The sequence below is a fragment of the Moschus berezovskii genome, chromosome 11, assembly GCF_049115385.1.
Source record: "Moschus berezovskii isolate FMDL1 chromosome 11, NW_MosBer_1.0, whole genome shotgun sequence".
NCBI classification, from domain to species: Eukaryota; Metazoa; Chordata; class Mammalia; order Artiodactyla; family Moschidae; genus Moschus; species Moschus berezovskii.
This window is the reverse complement of record NC_142470.1, coordinates 8,968,303-8,987,321: the sequence shown is the minus strand read 5'-3', so window position 1 is coordinate 8,987,321 and position 19,019 is coordinate 8,968,303. Positions and strand designations below refer to the sequence as shown.

Genomic DNA, 19,019 nt, shown 5'->3' with positions numbered 1-19,019 from the left:
TGTTCTTACTTTTGAAAACAATTTGTAGGTCAGCTTTTTCTCACTTCCCAGGAATTCCTCAGCGTGCCCGACGTTTGCCGGGAGGTCAGAGCCAACTGTAAATTAATTGTGCTGCTCTTGGCCAAATACTTTCAAACGCCAAATTATTAAAAAATCTTTTCAAAATTGTTACAGGAAAAGTTATATTGGATGTGCAAGGTGGGTATATTTCAGTGCACTTGGTACGTTCTAAGGCCTCCCCGAAGGAGAGCCCCTGGGGCCCAGGAAGAGCCTGAAGGGATTCTATTTCGCCTGTTTGACCTCAGGATAGACAGATAATAAGCAGCACTGCTTCCCAGAAAACACTTTGAAAAGCACAGCGTCCACTCCTGGGTGTCCACCAGTACCCTTGGGCAGGGGACGGATGGGGACTTCAAATCGATTTTAAAAAGAAAAGAAGTCAGATTTGGAGGGGCTATGGTGGGTTCTGTGGGTGCAGAGTAGCTCCTTGAGGCTCCCCAGACTGGTGGGGTGAAGCCCCGGACCCCTTGGCTGCAGCGCTGAGAGTCTTCTCAGGGCATCTTGTGGGGGAGCTCTGTAGACCCCTAACTATGTCCCCACAGGTCCTGGACGGACGCCCTTTTCCAATGGTTGGCCACCCTGTTCACCCTTCTCAAGAGAGGGAATCGGTTTACAGGCTTGTTCCTAGAGAACCTTGTTCGCTTTCACTGATCACCTTTCACTTTTCCCAGTGCCACACACCCCTCTTGATAAGCTTTTCTGCGTGTAATTTCACTGGGGTTTGACCACATACCACCAACTGGTAGGCACACAATTCTAGTACTTCATCCTTTTTCCTCTTTCTGAGCACAGGACATCTGCTTCGCACCAAGCCTGATCTTCCTGGTTTCTTAACAGTGGGGGTGGTGGTTCCGAGAGCTGTCTGCCTGGTCCTCAGCCCTCCTCCAGAAAGCCAGCCCCCGCTCTGAAAGAGCTACTCGGTCCTCCTTGGGGTTCCCAGAGAGCATTAAATGTCTGTCTTTACCGGACTATAGTCAGAAGGATGACTGCCATGGATGTAGAGCCTTTCACTTGCTGGGTGCTTTACACACTCTTACTTTAGACTCACGAGGCCTGGTTTGGAGCAGTCCCACGACTGGGAAGTGGAGGGTGTGGGGATTCCACCTCTGCCTTCCATGCCCTGGTTCTTCCTGCTGCCTTCTCGGGGCAGTGATCCTGTGCTGACCCAGTTTAGCGCCTCCCTCACCTTTCCCTGCCTCCCGTCTTCTCACCACCGTGGGCTGTGTTCCCTTTGTCATCTTCATTCTGTTGTTTTTTTTTTTTTCCAGTTTAAGAATCAGTAATAATAAATCCATCCAGAAACAGGGACCGCCCCACAGCAGAGGATAATTAGTATCCAGATCAGACCTTGAGAAATGAAACCTGTTTTCTGGGCAAGCCTGCTGCTGCTGCTGCTAAGTCACTTCAGTTGTGTCCGACTCTGTGTGACCCCATAGACGGCAGCCCACCAGGCTCCCCCGTCCCTGGGATTCTCCAGGCAAGAACACTGGAGTGGGTTGCCATTTCCTTCTCCAATGCATGAAAGTGAAAAGTGAAGTCGCTCAGTCGTGTCCGACCCTTAACGACCCCACGGACTGCAGCCCATCAGGCTCCTCCATCCATGGGGTTTTCTAGGCAAGAGTACTGGAGTGGCTTGCCATTGCCTTCTCCGCTCCCCAAACTAGGCTTTACCAAATCTGAAAGTGGAAGTTAACTTCCCCTGGTGATTTCTATGCACTTTAAAGTTTAAGAAGTATTGTTCTTGGATCCCTTCAACCTCTGACATTCTAGGATTCCAGGAGGACCACAGCAGAGAGCCATGGCAAAGCCAGAGCTGGATGAGACTGAAGGTGAAAATCTTAAGTCTCACTAACTCTCTTCTATCACTAGCTAGTGGAGACAACGGTGTTTCCCAGGTGGCGCCATGGTGAGACACAAGAGACTTGGATTCAATCCCTGGGTCGGGAAGATCCCCGAGAGGAGGAAATGGCAACCCACTCCAGTATTCTTGCGTGGAAAATTACACGGATAGAGGAGCCTGGTGGGCTAAAGTCCACGGCGTCACGAAGAGTCGAACACAACTGAGCACACAGCTGACGCACTGACTGGAGACAAGGGAGAAAAGACACGTTTCCATCCCCCTTCGTATCCCTCAACCTGTGGTTTAAGATGCCCCTCACGTTGCATTCTCTAACTTGAGTACGTTTTGTAGGTTAAATTGATCCTTACAGCTTCACTTGTGAAAAGACTACAAAAATGTGCTCTGTTTCAGGAATGTGCAGCGGTAGTTCCGTTTACAAGCTCCCTTTAAAAGCCGGAACCAGTTTGGGATTTGTTTTTTTGGCCGTCTCACCCTCTAATACACACTCCCTGCCCAACCTCGGACAGGACTCTCTCCGCAGACTGCTGACTGACAGGAGAAAGCAAGCGTTTCGTGGCATGACGCATTCCGGCAAAAGTTACCGGGACTGGAGTGAGCCTCAAGGACCCACCCGCGGGCGACAGAGCCGGACATTCGAGTCAGTAGTACAAGTTCAAAGGCGCCTACCTCATATTGAGATTGAGGGCAGAACAGGAAATATCACAGACACACCCCTAGGCCAGGTGAGGCCAGAGAAAAGACAGCCCGAATTAGGATGCCTGCACTTCATGCTCAGGATGGTGGTGGTATTTGGTCGCTGAGTCATGTCTGACTCTTTGCGACTCCGTGCACTGCAGCACACCAGGCTTCCCTGTCCTTCACCATCTCCCATAGCTTGCTCAGATTTCTACCCATTGAATCAGTGATGCCATCTAGCCTTTTCCTTCTCTGTCCCCATCTTATCCTTTTGCTTTCAGTTTTCACCAGCATCAGGGTCTCATCCAGTGAGTGGGCTCTTGGCAGCAGGTGGCCAAAGCATTGGAGCTTCAGCCTCAGCATCAGTCCTTCCAATGAATCCGTTCCGTTCCGTTCCGTTCAGTCGCTCATTCGTGTCCGACTCTTTGCGACCCCGTGGACTGTAGCCTACCAGGCTTCTCCGTCCATGGGATTCTCCAGGCAAGAATACTGGAGTGGGTTACCATTTCCTTCTCCAGGGGATCTTCCCGACCCAGGGATCGAACCCAGGTCTCCCATATTGGAGGCAGACACTTTAACCTCTGAGCCACCAGGGAAGCCCTTCCAATGAATATTCAGGGTTAATTTCCTATAGGATGGACTGGTTCACTCTCCTTGCAGTCCAAGAGACTCTCAAGAGTTTTCTCCAGCACAATTTGAGATGCTTAGCTTCTGTTCTTTTGGATGTTACTCCAGCATGCCACCTAAGATTGCTTGATTTCAACATTTGGATTTTTTTTTTTTTTAAAAAAGGTATTTTATCTGTCGCTTAAATCATAACTTTCCTAGCAAAGTTTTTCTCTGTGTGTACAGTAATTTTAAATTATTAGAAAAATCTATTCTGGGAAAATCACTTATTCATTTGAAAAAACGACATAAAAGCATTCCAGGCCCTGCAGCTTATTGGCTCATCTTGTGATGAAAGGCAGGATCCAGTGAGCTCTTCCTCCGGGATCCTCGCAGGGGCATCTGAAGTGCTGCCGGGGAGGTGGGGTGGTGGTCTCGTTGTCCCGGGGGCAGTCTCAGTGTCTACCTTCCTTCCTCAATGCTGGCCAAGACCACTGGGACGTTTATAACAGTGCTCGACCCACCACGGTCAAAAAACCGAGCCAGCCTTGTCTTAGACGCTGTAGTGTGATGCTAACTTAATTCTGCCTCCTTTGTCATTTGTTTTCTGGGGGAGCATCCCAGGGTTACAATGCAGTTCACTGCATAAATCCACCAGAGCAGTCCTTTCCTGTGACTGGTGAGCTGGCCAGAGAGCTCTGAGCTCCAGGATTTTCTAGATTACATTCATCCTGCCAAGTGCCAAACTGTTGGGATTTCCAGGCCGAAGGATGCCAACTCACCACTTGTAACAATAACAAGTTGATGGTTTATCTCCCGGGGCTGTAAACAGCCAGAGGATTTAGCCGAATGTCCTCCCTGGAACATGCCTGAGTAACAGAAGAGCGCTTGCCGTGGCACTCTGCTCCACGGTGCCCCAGGAGAAGAGCACACGTGCTCAATCGCTCAGTCGTGTCTGACTCTCTGTGACCGCATGGACTGCAGTCCGCCAGGCTCGTCTCTCCATGTTATTTCCCAGGCAAGAATACTGGAGCGGGTTGCCAGTCCCTTCGCCAAGTGATCTTCCCAACCCAGGGACCGGACCTGCGTCTCCTGCATTGGCAAGCAGATTCTTTACCAGTGAGCCACGTGGGAAGCCCTAGGAGGAGAGCAGAGAAAGCAAAGCTGGGAGGAAGATGACCCCACTCGAACTCAAGCGGCATCTGTTTATGAAGAAGCTAGCAAAGAATGCTCTTTGAAATATCACTGGATGACATCGTTCCTAATGAATTTGGGAGTCTTATGTTGTTTAACAGTAACATTCTAGAAACAAAACAGCCCAGGCTCTGGAGGCAGGAGAGCCAAGTCGGGTTTTCCCGCAGCCTCTGTGACTCTAAAGGCCACGTGCCGGGTGGCCACACCCTCACCATCCTCACAGTGCCTCTCTCCAGCCCTCCACCGGGCCTCGGACACATGTGGGGCCCGCAGCCCTCACCCGGAGAGACCATTGCTTGACCTCCAGAAGGAATGGAAGACACGAGTGATCGTTCTCGTTCTCTGTTTTAGACCACAACCGAACGTACATATTCCCTGCCTCGTAGGGGGAAATAAAATATAAAGGGAGGGGGCTTGCCTGGCGGTTCAGTGGTTAAGAGTCCACACCTCCAGTGCAGGGTGCCCGGGTTCGATCCCTGGTTGGGGAACAAAGATCCCGCATGCTGCAGGGTGATGTTAAAATAGCCTTTCTCTGTCTCTCTCTTTCTCTCTCTCTCTCTGTGTATAAGAAGTCCATCTAGGAAAACGTCTTGTTAGGGTTGTCTGTTGCTCCATGGCCGGGGAACATCCATTGTGAAGGATGGGTGATTTCTATGTGTTCTCTGTGAAGCAGAGTGATTGCCACCTGTTGTGGCCCCAAGAACAAATCATAGCTACTGAATTTTATATATTTAGGGTTAACATGTTTAAAGAAGTCAGGACTTCAGACTAGGCGTTAAAATACTGAGTAGAAGTAACCCTGGAGGACTGGCCCAGGCTTGATACAGACAGCTTCAGCTGGGTCCATTGATGGGAAGTCAGGTATATACTCTGTTTTCTGTGGGAGAACTCTGTTGTTTAGAAACTCTGTAGTATGAGGCTAGCTTAGGTCTACTTCCTTTATCCTGTATTCACAGTGATGATGTCTGTTATCAGAACCATGAAAGTTCTAATAACAGACCTCACAAATCTAGCTGATCTTTTATGGGGAGCTGTCTGGAACCCGGTACATGAAGTTGCGATGGAGCGTCAGGTCCCAGGCAGCTGGCACTGGAGGTCAAGTCAAGCATCTATAGAATGATGTTCACACCAGTTCCCCCCAGGATTTCCATGGCAATTTCCATTATCCCAGAGTCATTAAGACAGACTTGGGTCTGAACTTTGGTTGAGCCAAGACTGTATAGTCTTCCCCAAGTTGCTTAACCTCTCTGAACCTTAATATCCTGGAAGTTATAAGTCCCGGGACCAGTGTTGGCTCTGTCACTGACAGACTCCGGAACAAGCAGGCTATGCCAGGGGACCCGAGAGGCTCCTAACAAGCTCCAAAATTTTATGGTTTTAAGGTCCCTTCTGTATTCATTGAGATAACAGACCGAGCTGATTATGTTTTTCTCCGGAGAGAAGACAGCTGGAAATGCCTACTCCTTTTGGTTTTTAAAGATGCATTTTAGACATGGCCTCCCTGTGGCAGCTGGAGGCCACGCTCTCTTTTCTTCTCTGGTCGGTGCCTAGGATGGCGCTGTGGCAGGAGGGCTGGCGTGTGCGTGGCGGTGCCCAGGCTGGGCTGAGGGGTCGTGTCCCGGGCCTCGCAGGACCACCTTGAGAGCAGGCCAGAGCCGAGGCTCCATGCTGTCCTTTCCTGGGCCTTTTAGAGAGTGACCCCTGCAGCCTTCTTCCTCTTTAACAGATCTGACTGATGTGCGTCCACAGGGCATGCAGGTGAGGAAGAGGTCAGGGACTTGTGAGTGTGAGGAAGAGTGGAGGCGGGGAGGGAGGGTGGCAGCCGCCCCAGGACCCCACTGGCAGAGGGCCATAGGACACCCCCCCCCACCAGCCCAGAGAAAAGGGCCACAGGCAGGGCCATTTGGCCCAGGTCTCGTCACAAACGTCACCCTCATGGAAATGCCCTTAGGTCTGGCCAGACGGAGAGAGACAGGACAAAACCCAAGTGAGGCGCCAGGGAAGCCAGGAGCTTGCCTGGGCCTCATCACTCAGGCTCTCAGCGGCCTGGGTCTGGCCTGGGGCCAGCCTGTTACTGTCTGGCCGGGAACAAGCTGGTGAGTGCAGCGTCAGATAAGTGGCCATGGCCGCCTCAGCCCCCGGGGGAGGTGTGTGCTGCGGACCAGCGACCGGGACAATGAGGAGAATAGGAGGTGGCTCTGAGGCTGTGGAATGAGAGATTTAGAAGCTGCCAAGGCGTGAGTGCCAAGGTGCTTAATTGCAGAGGTATCTGTGGCTGTGTGATGTCCGTGGACCTAAGGAATTGCTGGGCTAGAGCACAGAGTGAAGTTTCGTCTAAGACCAGAACCTGCTCCAAGCTCTCAGCACAGGCCGGCTCGGAGCTCTCTGCCGATTGGCTGGAGAGACCTTCTGCCTTTTCCTCCTGCCCTGTCCAACACCAGGAAAAGGGAGGGCCTCCCAGCCTCTCTGCAACCTCTGCCCGCCTCTTTCAGCTTCCGCAGCCAGGTGTTTAGTCTGGGGAGGATGGGGGATGTGCCTCGTGTGGAAAGCTCAGTGGTCAGATGAGTCACGAGAAAGCAGTTACCGACAATCGGTACCAACATTTGGGAGAGCTTTGCTTAAAAAAAAAAAGTAAATTATAGTGCTTTCCAACGATCTCCATGATAAAATCACTGCTGTTCCCTCCATGCTGGTGGGCTTCCTTCAGTGGGAGGGAAAGGGGTTGGTCGCACCCAGGAGCCTTGGAATGCACACAGTCTGGACTGAATTATGCATGTGAAGAAGCAGTGGAGCTGGGCGACTTGAGGGGCCTAGGATAGGGCCAGGCCCTTGGGTCTTTGCACAGACTTATCTCCACGAGGGACCCACTCATAACTCAGTTGCCCAACTCCCGAGTCCACGTGGTAAACTCTTACAGATCCTTCAGGAGGCAACACCGACGTCCCAAACTCTGTCCAACTTGTCCCTTCTCCTCCAGGCAGACTCAGTCGTGCCCCCACTGTAGACCTAGCGCCGCTGTAGGCCCTCACACGCCCCTCTGTGGCCACCCAGCACCCCGTGGTGCTACCATGGTGACTGCACAGTCCGTGGTTTTCACTGCATCCCTGATGTCAAGAACTTTGCTATGTTGGTCCCATAAGTTCTCCCAACATCCTGGAAATGTTGGCCTTGCAGGTGCTTCCTCTCAGCATAATCCCTTGTCAGATCTGAGGTGCTGGTTTTGAGGTTGAGAACTGTTAGGCAGCAGACGTGAGGTCGCAAAGAGTTGGACACAATTGAGTGACTAAGCACAGCACACAGCACAGATGGGTTCCAATGCATTCATGAATCTGCCACGTCCCTCCAGACTAAATTCCTAAAGGTTAGGACTGTCATTTTCACACAGTCCAGCACTGTGATTGGCAAAGAGGAGGGACTCAGCTATTGTTGGCTGCCCCTACATGATGTATATCATGTGCCTGATTGCATTGAATTTCCACAGCAACCCTGTGACGTTATGACTCTTGTCCCCATTTTACAGAGGAGAAAAATGAGGCTCAAGAAGAGTTAAGTGACTTTCTCACGAGCGAACAGTTAGCAAAAGGTAGAGCCTGGATGCAGACTTAAGTCTTTGTTCCTCCACTATGTATCTGCCAGCTTAGTTCAAGCTCAGGAATGTCTTGGGATTGTTGAGTCAGAAACCAGAGATGCTTAAGCTAGAGGAGATCTGTTGCATAAACATTGAGGTCAGCTTGCCTCATGTCAGAATTACAATATTCAGCTAAGCCTTCATTTGGTGCCTATGGGCATGTTTTACCCTCTGCCTGTTCTATCAGGTATATTAGCATACTCTGTCCTCTCTGGTGGAACTTCCTGGTGGCTCAGCCGTAAAGGATTCGCCTGCAGTGCGGGAGATGTGGGTTCAATCCCTGGGTCGGGAAGATCCCCTGGAAAAGGAAATGGCAACCCACTCCAGTATTCTTGCCTGGGGAATCCCATGAGCGGAGTAGCCTGGCGGGCTGCAATCCGTGGGGTCATGGAAAAGTCGGACTTAGCAACTGAACAGCAACAAACAACAAATAGACCAGTCATCAGCTGTAGAACGCACAGCTAAATATGGACTGTCTTTCATTAATAAATTTCAGTCTCCTGTTTCAAGATAAAGAGACCAAGATCAGAGGAAACTCATAGCTGCCATGTAATGAAACTTACCATGGGCCCAGAACTCTGCTAACCACGTTTTGCAGTATTTCATTTAATCTTCAGGTAGGCACTATTTAAACCCATTGCCAATTAACAGATGGGGACACTGAGGCTCTGGGGGGCAAAGTGACTTGCCTAATGTCGCAGAGCTGATCAGTGGTAAAACCGGAATTTGAACCCAGATCAGTCTGCTCCAGAGCACAAGTCCTTAACCTGCACACCCAGTAGAGGGCTTTGCTGTGAGTAAGATGCCCTGCTCCTACGTGCCCCCGCCCACAGCCCTGGACCTGCAGACAGTGTCGCCCTTGTCTTTCGCATGGCCACCCTCCTGCACTCGGGTTCAGTCCCTCTCTGGAATTAGCAAGAAGCTGCTCTTCCCAGTACTGGTGGTTATTTTCAGAAGTGTGAAATAAGTGTAAAACAGGATATTTTCAGTAAAAATATCTCCCTGCTTATAGAGCGAAGTGGTGCGAATGCCACTGACTGTGGCAGATCCGCGGTTACTTCCCGCGGAGACGGTGCCGCCCTTGCCCACGGCCCGTTTGGAAGACACCGGTCCTGGGTGAGGAACCCTGGGGCTGGGCTCACACTGCCCCCGCCCGGGGTGCAGAGGCCTCGTGCACAGAGGGGTCAGCCCCAGCTTTAAAGTGAAGAGGCTGAATTCAGCCCCAGTGTGAGCAAGCCACTCGTCCTCTCAGTTAACCTTCCATAAGGAGCCGCAGGGGTTAAAGAGGTAACTTACACCGACAGTGCCCGGCGCCAGTGTCTGGGTCAAGCCTCAGAACCTACCAACAGCCCCATTCCTCCCCCATCACGATAGTCTGAAGATTACCATATTTTAAGATGAAACACGTATTTAAGAGTGTGTGGAATCATCACTGAAAATTCTAGACTGCAGCAGACTCTAGGAAATGTGTGGGCTTTAGAACGTGCTTCTTCCTAGGGAGGGTAGTAGGCCTCTCCCTACCGCGTGTTCCTCCTACTTCTGCTGTGATGACACTTTCTCTTCCTCTGGTCTGTTGTTTCTTCCATGCACACTCACTGAGTGCCAGTTCCGTGCCAGGCACATTACGCACACTCATAGGGGCGCTCATCCTATCTAGTAGCACCTCACACCTCACGCGGAGCCCAGAGAATTCAGGCCTGGGGTTTTTCCTAGCAGAAGCCAGAAAATATTTGCTGTCTTCCGACACTCTCCCGTTTCCTGGTTCTACCTTGGGGCTTCCATCTGAGGACCGTGGCCACCCTCTCACCCTGCTGGCTCCAGCGGCTTGGCCCCAGGGACCGCCAGGGGATTACACAAGCCTTTGGCCCGGCTTCAGCTTGCTGCTATTCCTCCCCCGCTTGTGGTCACAGCCAAGAGAGGCCCGGTGCCCAGCTCCGAGGCCCAGATGTTGCGGGGCTCCGCAACGTCGGGAAGGACTTACCCGACGGCTTGTCTGTGGAGGATGGGAGGCTGGTGAGGGTGGGCATGGTGGGCAGAGGGGGCGGCAGCACCTTCAGGTTCTGGTCGCTCTGGATCTCATTGGTGGAGATCTGGTTGATGATGCGGTTGTAGGGGGGCGGCTGGTAGACGCGGGGTGGGGTGGCGGGGGGCGGCTGGGGCATGGGCCGGGCGGCAGGCACACGCTGGCAGTGCTCCTCCAACTGGGCTATGATCTCGGACTGGTTGTGGGCCAGCGTGGCCAGATGCTGGTACTTGTGCTCCAGGTCTTTGTACTTGCTGGCCAGCTGCAGCATGTCAGCCGTCTGGTTGAGGATGCGGTTCTCCAGCTGCGAGAGCTCGAGTGCGTTGTCCCGCTTGCGGATGATCTCGTGCAGGAGCTGCATGTAGAGCTGGGTGACCCGCGAGTTCATGTTGCGGCTCTCCTTACGCAGCAGCTTCACCTCGCTCACGATGCCGCCGTCCACCTCCACCAACTGCTGCAGCGTCTCGATCTGCCGCTTCTGCTTGAGCAGCTCGTTGTTGAGCAGCTCCAGCTCCTGCTTGTGCACCCTGTTCTCCAGGAGCACCTCAGGCTCCTTGGAGTTGACGCATATGGCGCCCGTGACCCGCTGCTGGGGCACGATGAAAGTGTAGGTGCACTTGTCCGGGGACTCACCGGCCCGCTTGTACCTGTTCAGGTAGACGAACTCGCCGGGTGAGCCCTCCTCGGTGCCCTCCACGCCATCCTTCTGGCTTGCTGCTCCTCCCAGGGCGGCCAGCAGTCCCAGCCACCAGCACGTCATGCACAGCGGCCTCATGGTCCTTGCACACTAGGGGTTCGTCTTTGCGAGCAGAGCCTACGAAACCCTGAAAGTAAACAGAAGAGCAGACTCAGTAATGGTTATGTCATGGCCAGTGGCCGGTGCCATAAATGAGCTCAGCCTTCTCATTGGGCAGCTGTTTCCAAAAGCGCTGCTTCAGGAGGCAGCCCTTCTGGGAGCCGCAGGAGGGGACAGGAGGCCTAGCAGAGGCAGAAAAGATTCAGAAGGGGACTGGGGCATGTGCAAGGCAGCAGGCTGAGGCCCCGCCACTCCTGGGGCCAGCCAGTGCCCGTGGCCCTCTCGTCGAGCACCTGGCCTGGAACCCAAAAACCACAGGAGGGCAGCTTGAAGCTGGGAGGAGAGGCAGAGGAAGGCTTGGCCTGTCTCCTCCTCTGCCTCAGACTGTTAAGTCTCCCCCTGGACGTGCCCTTTGTAACACCCATCACGGATGAGATGACTCTGAACTCTGTGTGATCTCTTCATGGATATATGCTCCCTGAGGGCCAGCACTGTGTCTGTTTCCATCCTGTATCCTCAGGATGCTGCACTCAGGAAGCTGTCTGCAAATGTTTGTTGAATGAATGATCCGCTAGACGTGGTATGGGACATATTTGGTGTGTAGTGGACAGCGTCAGTGGAAAGATGTGTCCAGTCACGTGACTTCAGTCTGTGTGTTAGCCAAGCTACAGAGCAGACAACTGAGCTCTGCTAGATGCACCTATTTTCAACAGGCAGTACCCACACTGTCCCCATCATTGCAACATGATTTAGCCAGGTGGGAGCAGGAAAGAGACTCGTGTCACCAGATTAGTTTCAGTTCTGTTCTTTGACCACTTGTTCCTTTCCCAGATATCCATGGAACACCTAGGGTGTGCTGGCTACTGGAGGTGCAGCTGCAAACAGGACGGGGCCAGCCCTGCCCTCAGCGGGCTTACCCATCACCTCAGAGCCCCTGAGTGCCAGGAGGCAGAAGTGGTAAATGTGATGGGAGGGGAGAACGGGGAACTGACCTAGCCAGAGGGGTCAGGAAAGCATTCCTGAGAAAATGACCTTCGTGCTGACCCCAGAGTGATGAGGAGGAGCAAGCCAGGCCAAGAGGGAGGAGACGGACGTGCGCAGCTCACTCCTCTGCCCTCTTAAGGACGTGAGTCCGGCCGCTCTTCCCCAGCTCCCCGGCGTGATCACTTTTTCCCTATGATCATGATTTCTTTCAGCTTAAAGAAAATTCTCTCTTGACCTCATGTCCCTTCTCCAGCTACTGTTCCATTTCTCTGCTCCTGTTTTTAGCAAACCCTCTGAAGAGTTGCCCACACCCTCCCCCACCATTTCCAGAAAGTTCTCTCTTCCTGTTCTCTCTTGAGCTCATTGCCATCAGGCCTGCCCCCTCCCCTTGGTTCTGAGTGTCCTGGACAGGATCACCAGGGGCCTGTCTTCCCAGACCAAAGGCTCAGTTCTTGGTCCTCGCCGATGTTTCGCCTCTCAGCACTGCCGGACGTGGCAGATCACTCCCTCCTGGGACTTCCTTCCCCAAACACCACCTTTCCTCCCGTCTTACTGGCTACTCTTCAGTCTCCTTTGCTGGTTCACCCCCGACCCCACCCCAGTCCTGTCCTGGGTGGGGAGGAGGAGGCAGGGCTCAGCCCTCAGATATCTTCTGTGATCTCATTCAGTCTAGTCTGAGGACTTCCCCCTGCCTCTCTGAGTCCAGACGCGTATGTCTAACTACCTCTTTGACATACGGGCATCTCAGCCATAGCTTACCCAGAAATGAATTCCTGGGCTTCCCCAAGTCTCCATCCCAACCTGTTCGTCCCAGTTTTTCCTAGGTTAGCAAATGGCGACTCTGTTCTTCTGATTGCTCAGCCAACAAACTTGAAGTCGTGCTTGACTCCTTTGTTCCCGTCATACCCCACATCCAAGTCACCACCAGATTATCACAGCAATATCCTGGGCCTATTCCCAGGATCCTACGGCTTCTCCCTGCCTCCCCTGGTACAGCCCACCTTCACCTCTCGCCTGGACCAGACTGGTCTCACTGCTCCTGTCCTTGCCTTTACAGGCTGTCCTCAACCCGGCAGCCTTTTAAAAAAGTCAAATCAGGTCAGTCTGCTGCTGAAAGTGCTCTGGTGGCTCCTCGTCTTGGAGAAGCAGCTAACTGGTCTCCAAGGCCCCCCGCTCTGGCGCTGTTTCTTCCCTGACCTCATCTCCAACTCCTCTCATCCTCAGTCACATGCTCCAGCCACGCTGGCCTCCTGGGTGTTCTTCAGGCTCGCTGATGGCGAGGGCCCTTTGCACTTGCCCCAGTCCAGAACACTCAGCCTCTTCCTTGATGCGTGCTCCCTCACTGCTCTCAGGTCTTTACTGAAATATCACCTTCCCAGTGACACTTTCCCGGCTTACTTAACATTGTGACCTCGCCACCTTCCTCCTCCAGAGTCCACGTCACCATCAGACACGTGGTATCTATCTACCCATGCCTGTGAATGAAAGCTCTCCGAGGGCAGGGGGCTCGTCTGTTTTCATCACTCCTCCCCCATCCGCCGCCCCCCAGTGCCTAACACAGGAACTCAGTGAATATTTGTACACCTAATGAAAACACACATCCACCAACAGTTGCCGTGCAGTGGGGAGTGCTAGGAAGAGGGGCAGGCAGGGCCGGAGGAGCCCAGAGCAAGTGGCCGCCTGAGAGTGGGGCGTGAGCAGGAGACCGTGGATTGCATTTGTTGCCGCTGTCCCTAGCGTCCACTTCCTGAGCACCTGTTGTGTGCCTCCCCCTGCACTCAACGTTTTGACAGGGTTTTTTTCTGCCTCACTGAATTCTCACAATGTCTTTTCGGTAGATACCACTGTTATTTCCATTTTACAGATGAGGAAACTGAGACCCGGCGAGGCTCAGTGACTTGCCGAAGCTCACACAGCTGGAAGGTAGCAGAACCAGGACTTAGCCCCAGCCTTGTGTATGCAAACCTTCAACTCTTAATGACTATGGAGACATTTTCTTAATCTGGTTTCTAGTAGTAGAGTCACGACTTTCTGATTTCACGATAGTTAACACTAAAATAACAACCACAGCCCAGAACCGGAAGGTTTTGTCTTCCCCAGACCCCTTTGGGGGCTTCCCTGATGTCAGCCTGGACAGCGGGAGGTTGCAAAATAGATCCTGTGCTCCCCAGGGCCACAGTGAGCTGTTTTCCACTTGACTGAGAAAGCCCCAGCTTGGTTCCGAAGGCCAGTCCAGGCCCTTGGGGCCAGGCAGAGAAAGGTGTTAGGAGCCTCTGGTTTGGGCTGGGCTGTGATGTTGGGGCTGCAGTGACGTTGGTGGAAACCGGGCTGAGTTTGTGAATGTTTGCCTAGTTTCCAAGCTCTTTAGCTGCCTGTGCCTGGGCCACACCCGACCCACAACAATGGGGAGGAGCCACCCTCCCAGCCTGGGCGGCTCACCTGCCTCTCTCTGCTCTGTGATGCTGATTGTGGATGCCAGCGAGGGCTCCCCCCCTTGGCCAAGAAACTGCCACGGTCCCAGGAGACAACTTGGCTCCAGGCCTCGAGACCTGGAGGGGTGGCAGTGTTTACTGTTGAGTTCTGTCCCCTCCCAAGTGGGGCTCGCACGGCTTCCCTGGGCAAAGCTCTGTGCCCTTGGACTTAAGATCCTGAAGGCAGAGCCTCTTCTATGAGATGGGGTGATCCAGCCCCTCTCCCACACTTGGTGAGGGCCATGGAAGTGCTTCCAAAGCTAAAGGTTAAAGATGTCATGATAGCCGTATGAGAGCTCCAGCTGAGCCAAACGACAGTGTGTGTCACGTGCCAACACATACTTACGGGCTATGTGTCCAGCACATGCACCATCTCCTCGGAGCCCACCATTCCCCCACCCCCACCCCCCACCCCAGGAGATCCCACGACCAGCTGTCTCATTTCACAGAGGAGGGCCTTGTTCTATGTAGCAGAGCTGGGCCTGCCCAGGAGGTCTGTCTGGCCTCACGTCCCAGCCCAGTGGTTAGACTGGTCCTGGTTGTCACGGTACCCCTAGCCTCTCACACAGCGCTGGGCGCAGAGCGAGGAGGCTCCAGACGAGCAGACGCGGTCAGAGACTGTGCAGTCTTTAAAGAGCATTTCTTGCAGTTGTTCGATTAAAAAGAGAACCAAACTGATGGTTAACACTCGTTCAGTTTTCAGGTTCACCAGTCCATATTATCTCATGGACTCTCCATGACATTTGGAGCATCCCAGGGACGGGGGACCCTGGTGGGCTTCTGTCTGTGGGGTCACACAGAGTCGGACATGACTGAAGTGATGCAGCAGCAGCAGTAATATTCTGCCCATTTTGAGGGTGAGGAAACGGAAGCCCAGGAGGGTGTCAGGTAGCTTGCTTCCCTGTTGCATTGCTGCTGGTGGGAACAGCCGTGAAGCTGCACAATTTTGGGTCTTACTGTCACATTTCCATGAGGCGTGGGCTTGGCAGGAGTGACACGGAGTCAGTCGGGTTACAGGAAGGATGGGAAGGAACCAGGGCACTGTCCCAGGGAATCCAGCAAGGTTGGTTCCCCCGTTTATGAAGGGGGACACCAGCAGAAGGCTAAGTGATTTGCCGGGAGCACATGGTGGACAAGAGCCAGTGCTGCCTCTGTAAAGAGCTGGGGTCAGCCTTACACCAAGGGCCATGCCCCTGTGCCTTAGAGTGATTGACTTTCCTTCAAGCTTCCAGCCCCCTTCCTTAGTTTTGTGCAAGTTTGGCAGGTCTTAATGGGCAGTAATGAGTTTGCTTACTTTTGCTCTTTTGGTATTTATTCAACTAATTGCATCTGAAGAGAAGGAACTCCCTCCCGACCCCCGACCCACAACCCCCAGCATTCCAACCGTCTTAGGCCTGGAGAAGAACTCGACTCCAATCAAAGACATGCTCCTCAGTTTCTTCCTATGACCAACAGAAGAAAGCAAATCCAATTGTTTTCCTTGGCTTCAAAAGGAAAATAAAAGCATTTCTTGAAATTGCTTTTCCACATTGTATTGTGAGGAGTTTCCATTATGCATGGGTTTCCCTGAGCCACATGACAGGCTCTGTGCGCCGGGAGGCCACCTCCCCAAGGGCTTGGGTCCCACCCAGCCTCCGGTGGGCAGTTCTGAGCGTCCCTGCTTGGCCTGCTATGGTGGGGCCACACACCGTGTGTCCACGTCCCCTTCAGCACCACGTCTCAGGTGTGGGGCCACTCTGTGGGATGAATTGTTTTCATCAGACAGAGTTGTGGGTCCTACCCTGCAGCAGAAGCTGCTTTCCTGAGGTCATCTTGTGAGTTCTCACCGCAAAGGGTAGGAATAAGAAAATTTCTGAAAATAATAAAGTGGAGTGGAGTCGCTCAGTCATGTCCTACTCTTTGCGACCCCATGAACTGTAGCCTACCAGTCTCCTCCATCCATGGGATTTTCCAGGCAAGAGTACTGGAGTGGGTTGCCATTTCCTTCTCCAGGGGATCTTCCCAACCCAGGGATGGAACCCAGGTCTCCTGCATTGCAGACGCTTTACCATCTGAGCCACCAGGGATAGTGACAGCCGGTTATCACTGTGACCCAAACACTTTAAGCATTGTCTCACTTCATCATCCCAACAGGCCTGGGAGGGAAGCGGTTATTTAGGGGCAGCCACGCATGGTGGCCCAGGCTGTGAACTGTGCAACTCTAGGAAGCACGGCTCACTTTCACAGTCTTTGTAGTTTTGTATATTTAAATCACAGCAGTGTTCTAATTCTCACAAAGATGCTTTTAAGACTAATGGCAGAGCTGACAGTTGTTCCCGTTGCAGGCAAGGAAGCTATTAAGATTCAAAGTCCATGAGTCATTTTGTCCTAAGTCATCAGCTTAGCCAAGTAGCAGTTGGTAACAGAATCCCAATATACATCTGTGCTGAATGTATAAAAGTGACAGGGAAACTCAAGAGAGATTGTTCCCTGACAGCCACGCCCCCTCTAAGGCAAGGAGGAGAACAGGAGAGCTCTTGGGACCCCCAGGACTGCCGACCCGGAATTGAATCAGCTCTCAGGGTGGTGTTTCATTAGTCCACGTTGCGGTCCCACCTGGGGGCTCACCGAGCCTGTCCCTCTCTCCCCAGCCTGCCCTGCCCCATCACTCTGTGATCACAGATGGAAGCCAGGTAGGAGTCCAGGCCAGAGGCCCTGCAGGAGGCCTGGGCAGGGGGCCTCTGCCGAGGCAGCAAGGGCATCTGGAACTTCCCCCTGGCCCAGTGCCCAGCTGGCCCCTGACCGGAAGCCGGGAACTTGAGCTGTGCTTGAGTGAGCTTGGTGGACCTGAGCATGAATCATGATGTTAAATCAGCATCAGGACAGAAAAGAAAAAAAAAAAAAAAATCAAAACTTCAAAGTTGACAAACGGTTTTTCCTGCTAAAGCTTTTTATGAGATACGTGATGTGTCAGTCAGGTAGTACCAAACCAATTGGTAGTTTGGGATGACAGAGGGAGCCAGACAAAGGAATATTCCAGAAGATACTGCCCTAGAGGGCCCAGCTGACCACTTGACCAATCAGATAGATAATAATAGCTTCTGTCGTTTGTTTGCTACAGACTTTCGGTGTGCTCAGCCTGTTCTACCTCATCAGCAACCTCATGAATAGGGGACTGGGCATGCTGGTTGGCCCCCTTTGAGGCCTGTTGTCTTATTAATTGTTAATAGCATAGGGGTCAGACACAACTGAGCGACTTCACTTTCACTTTTCACTTTCATGCATTGGAGAAGGAAATGGCAACCCACTCCAGTGTTCTTGCCTGGAGAATCCCAGGGATGGCAAAGCCTGGTGGGCTGCCGTCTGTGGGGTCGCACAGAATCGGACACGACTGAAGCGACTTAGCAGCAGCAGCAGCAGCACCCCATTTTATTTTCAAAAGTGTCCTCATTGGGTAATAAGCTATTTGGTCCCTTACCTAGGAGACAGGCATTATTATCTGCATTTGTAGTAGAAGAAACCCAGGTCCAGAAACGTTAGGTCACTTGCCTAAAGTCCCTTGAAGGAAACATAGGGACTGGGAAGTTCATGTCAGCTGCAAGGTCTGTGCTTTCACTTCGATCAAGAGCATCTCTCCAACCCACGTAAATAATAGGTGCCTGTCTGTTTGCTTAACGGCCGGGATGCAGATTCCCTCTTAGTCATTCTTGACTGACGAGGTAGAAATGGCTTTCAGGTCAGCACAAGGGTGAGTCTTGTTGGATGGAAGAAACAGCTGCTTGATCATCCAAGTGGTGAGACCCCAAAATGGACATCTAGAATGTGCAGCGGTGTCCTCACCTTAGAAACCCTGGGGAAGGAACTGTGCATTGCTTGTCCTGGTGATTCACCACCAGCCTGGAGGCCAGGGAGGGAATAACCACATCTCCAACTGCCATCCCCTCCCAGCCCGGGAGCCTGTGAATCATCCCTGCCAGAAGGCATTGTGGGCACCCAGGGGTCTGGAGCTGATTGCCAGACCCTGCCAGTCCAGCTCTCGTAAGACCTTCAAATGAGCTGTCTGTCCAGCCAGCCAGCCAGCCAGCCCTCCATGCATTTAACCTTCCCAGCCAACCGGCCATCATGTGTTGCTACAGTCAGGGTCCAGCCCTGTCCTGGGTGCAGGGAACATGGGCTCAAGCCAGAGAAGCAGGAAGTGTAGGACTGTACAGATTTGCTGGGAAGAGCGGCAATGGAGGGTCGAACCTGCCTGCCGCGCCTGCCGCTGGTGCGTTACTGGCTCCGGGGCAGGGCTGAGCTCATGGAGGAGGTAGGTTGTGGTCATCCTGTGAGGTCATCGTGTTAGGAGAGGATGTGGTTCGGCATCAGGGAGCGGGTTGCCTTTGCCAGGGGACAAGGATGCCGCTGTTCCTTTTCTGTAGTACATTATTTTGGAGCCATCTTGAAAGGTCCGAAAGCCTGCACACTGATCCCTCGGGTGCCAAGAGCCCTGGCCAGCAAGAGGCGGAGAGCCTGCAGAAGCCATTTCGGAGCCCAGCTCCCAAGTTGGCTGCTGCATTTCCGGCCGTGCCTCACGTGCTCTGGAGCCTTGGATCTGGGGAGAGCCACCGACAGCTGGGAGCAGCCAGGGACCGGGTGGACACCGGTGCCCCAGGGCGGCTTCCCAGGAAATCCAAACCTTGCCTGGGGCTGCTCTTCCGGCCAGGCTGAGTGGCTGGCCCCACGGCCACGTCGGCCCTGTT

The 19,019-nt window shown here is 53.0% G+C and overlaps 2 protein-coding genes across 15 annotated transcripts in view; one reads left to right on the top strand and one right to left on the bottom strand.

Annotated features, from left to right (window-relative positions):
• Positions 1-19,019, top strand: part of RALGPS1 (Ral GEF with PH domain and SH3 binding motif 1) — a 295,201-nt gene that overhangs the window by 166,773 nt on the left and 109,409 nt on the right. The gene's annotated exons all lie outside the window — the stretch shown is intronic.
• Positions 1-19,019, bottom strand: part of ANGPTL2 (angiopoietin like 2) — a 37,783-nt gene that overhangs the window by 13,135 nt on the left and 5,629 nt on the right. Inside the window, exon 2 of the mRNA XM_055400229.2 lies at positions 10,006-10,871. Coding sequence (XP_055256204.1) covers positions 10,006-10,822 — 817 coding nt within the window. The 5' untranslated portion in view covers positions 10,823-10,871. The remainder of the gene's footprint in view (positions 1-10,005; positions 10,872-19,019) is intronic.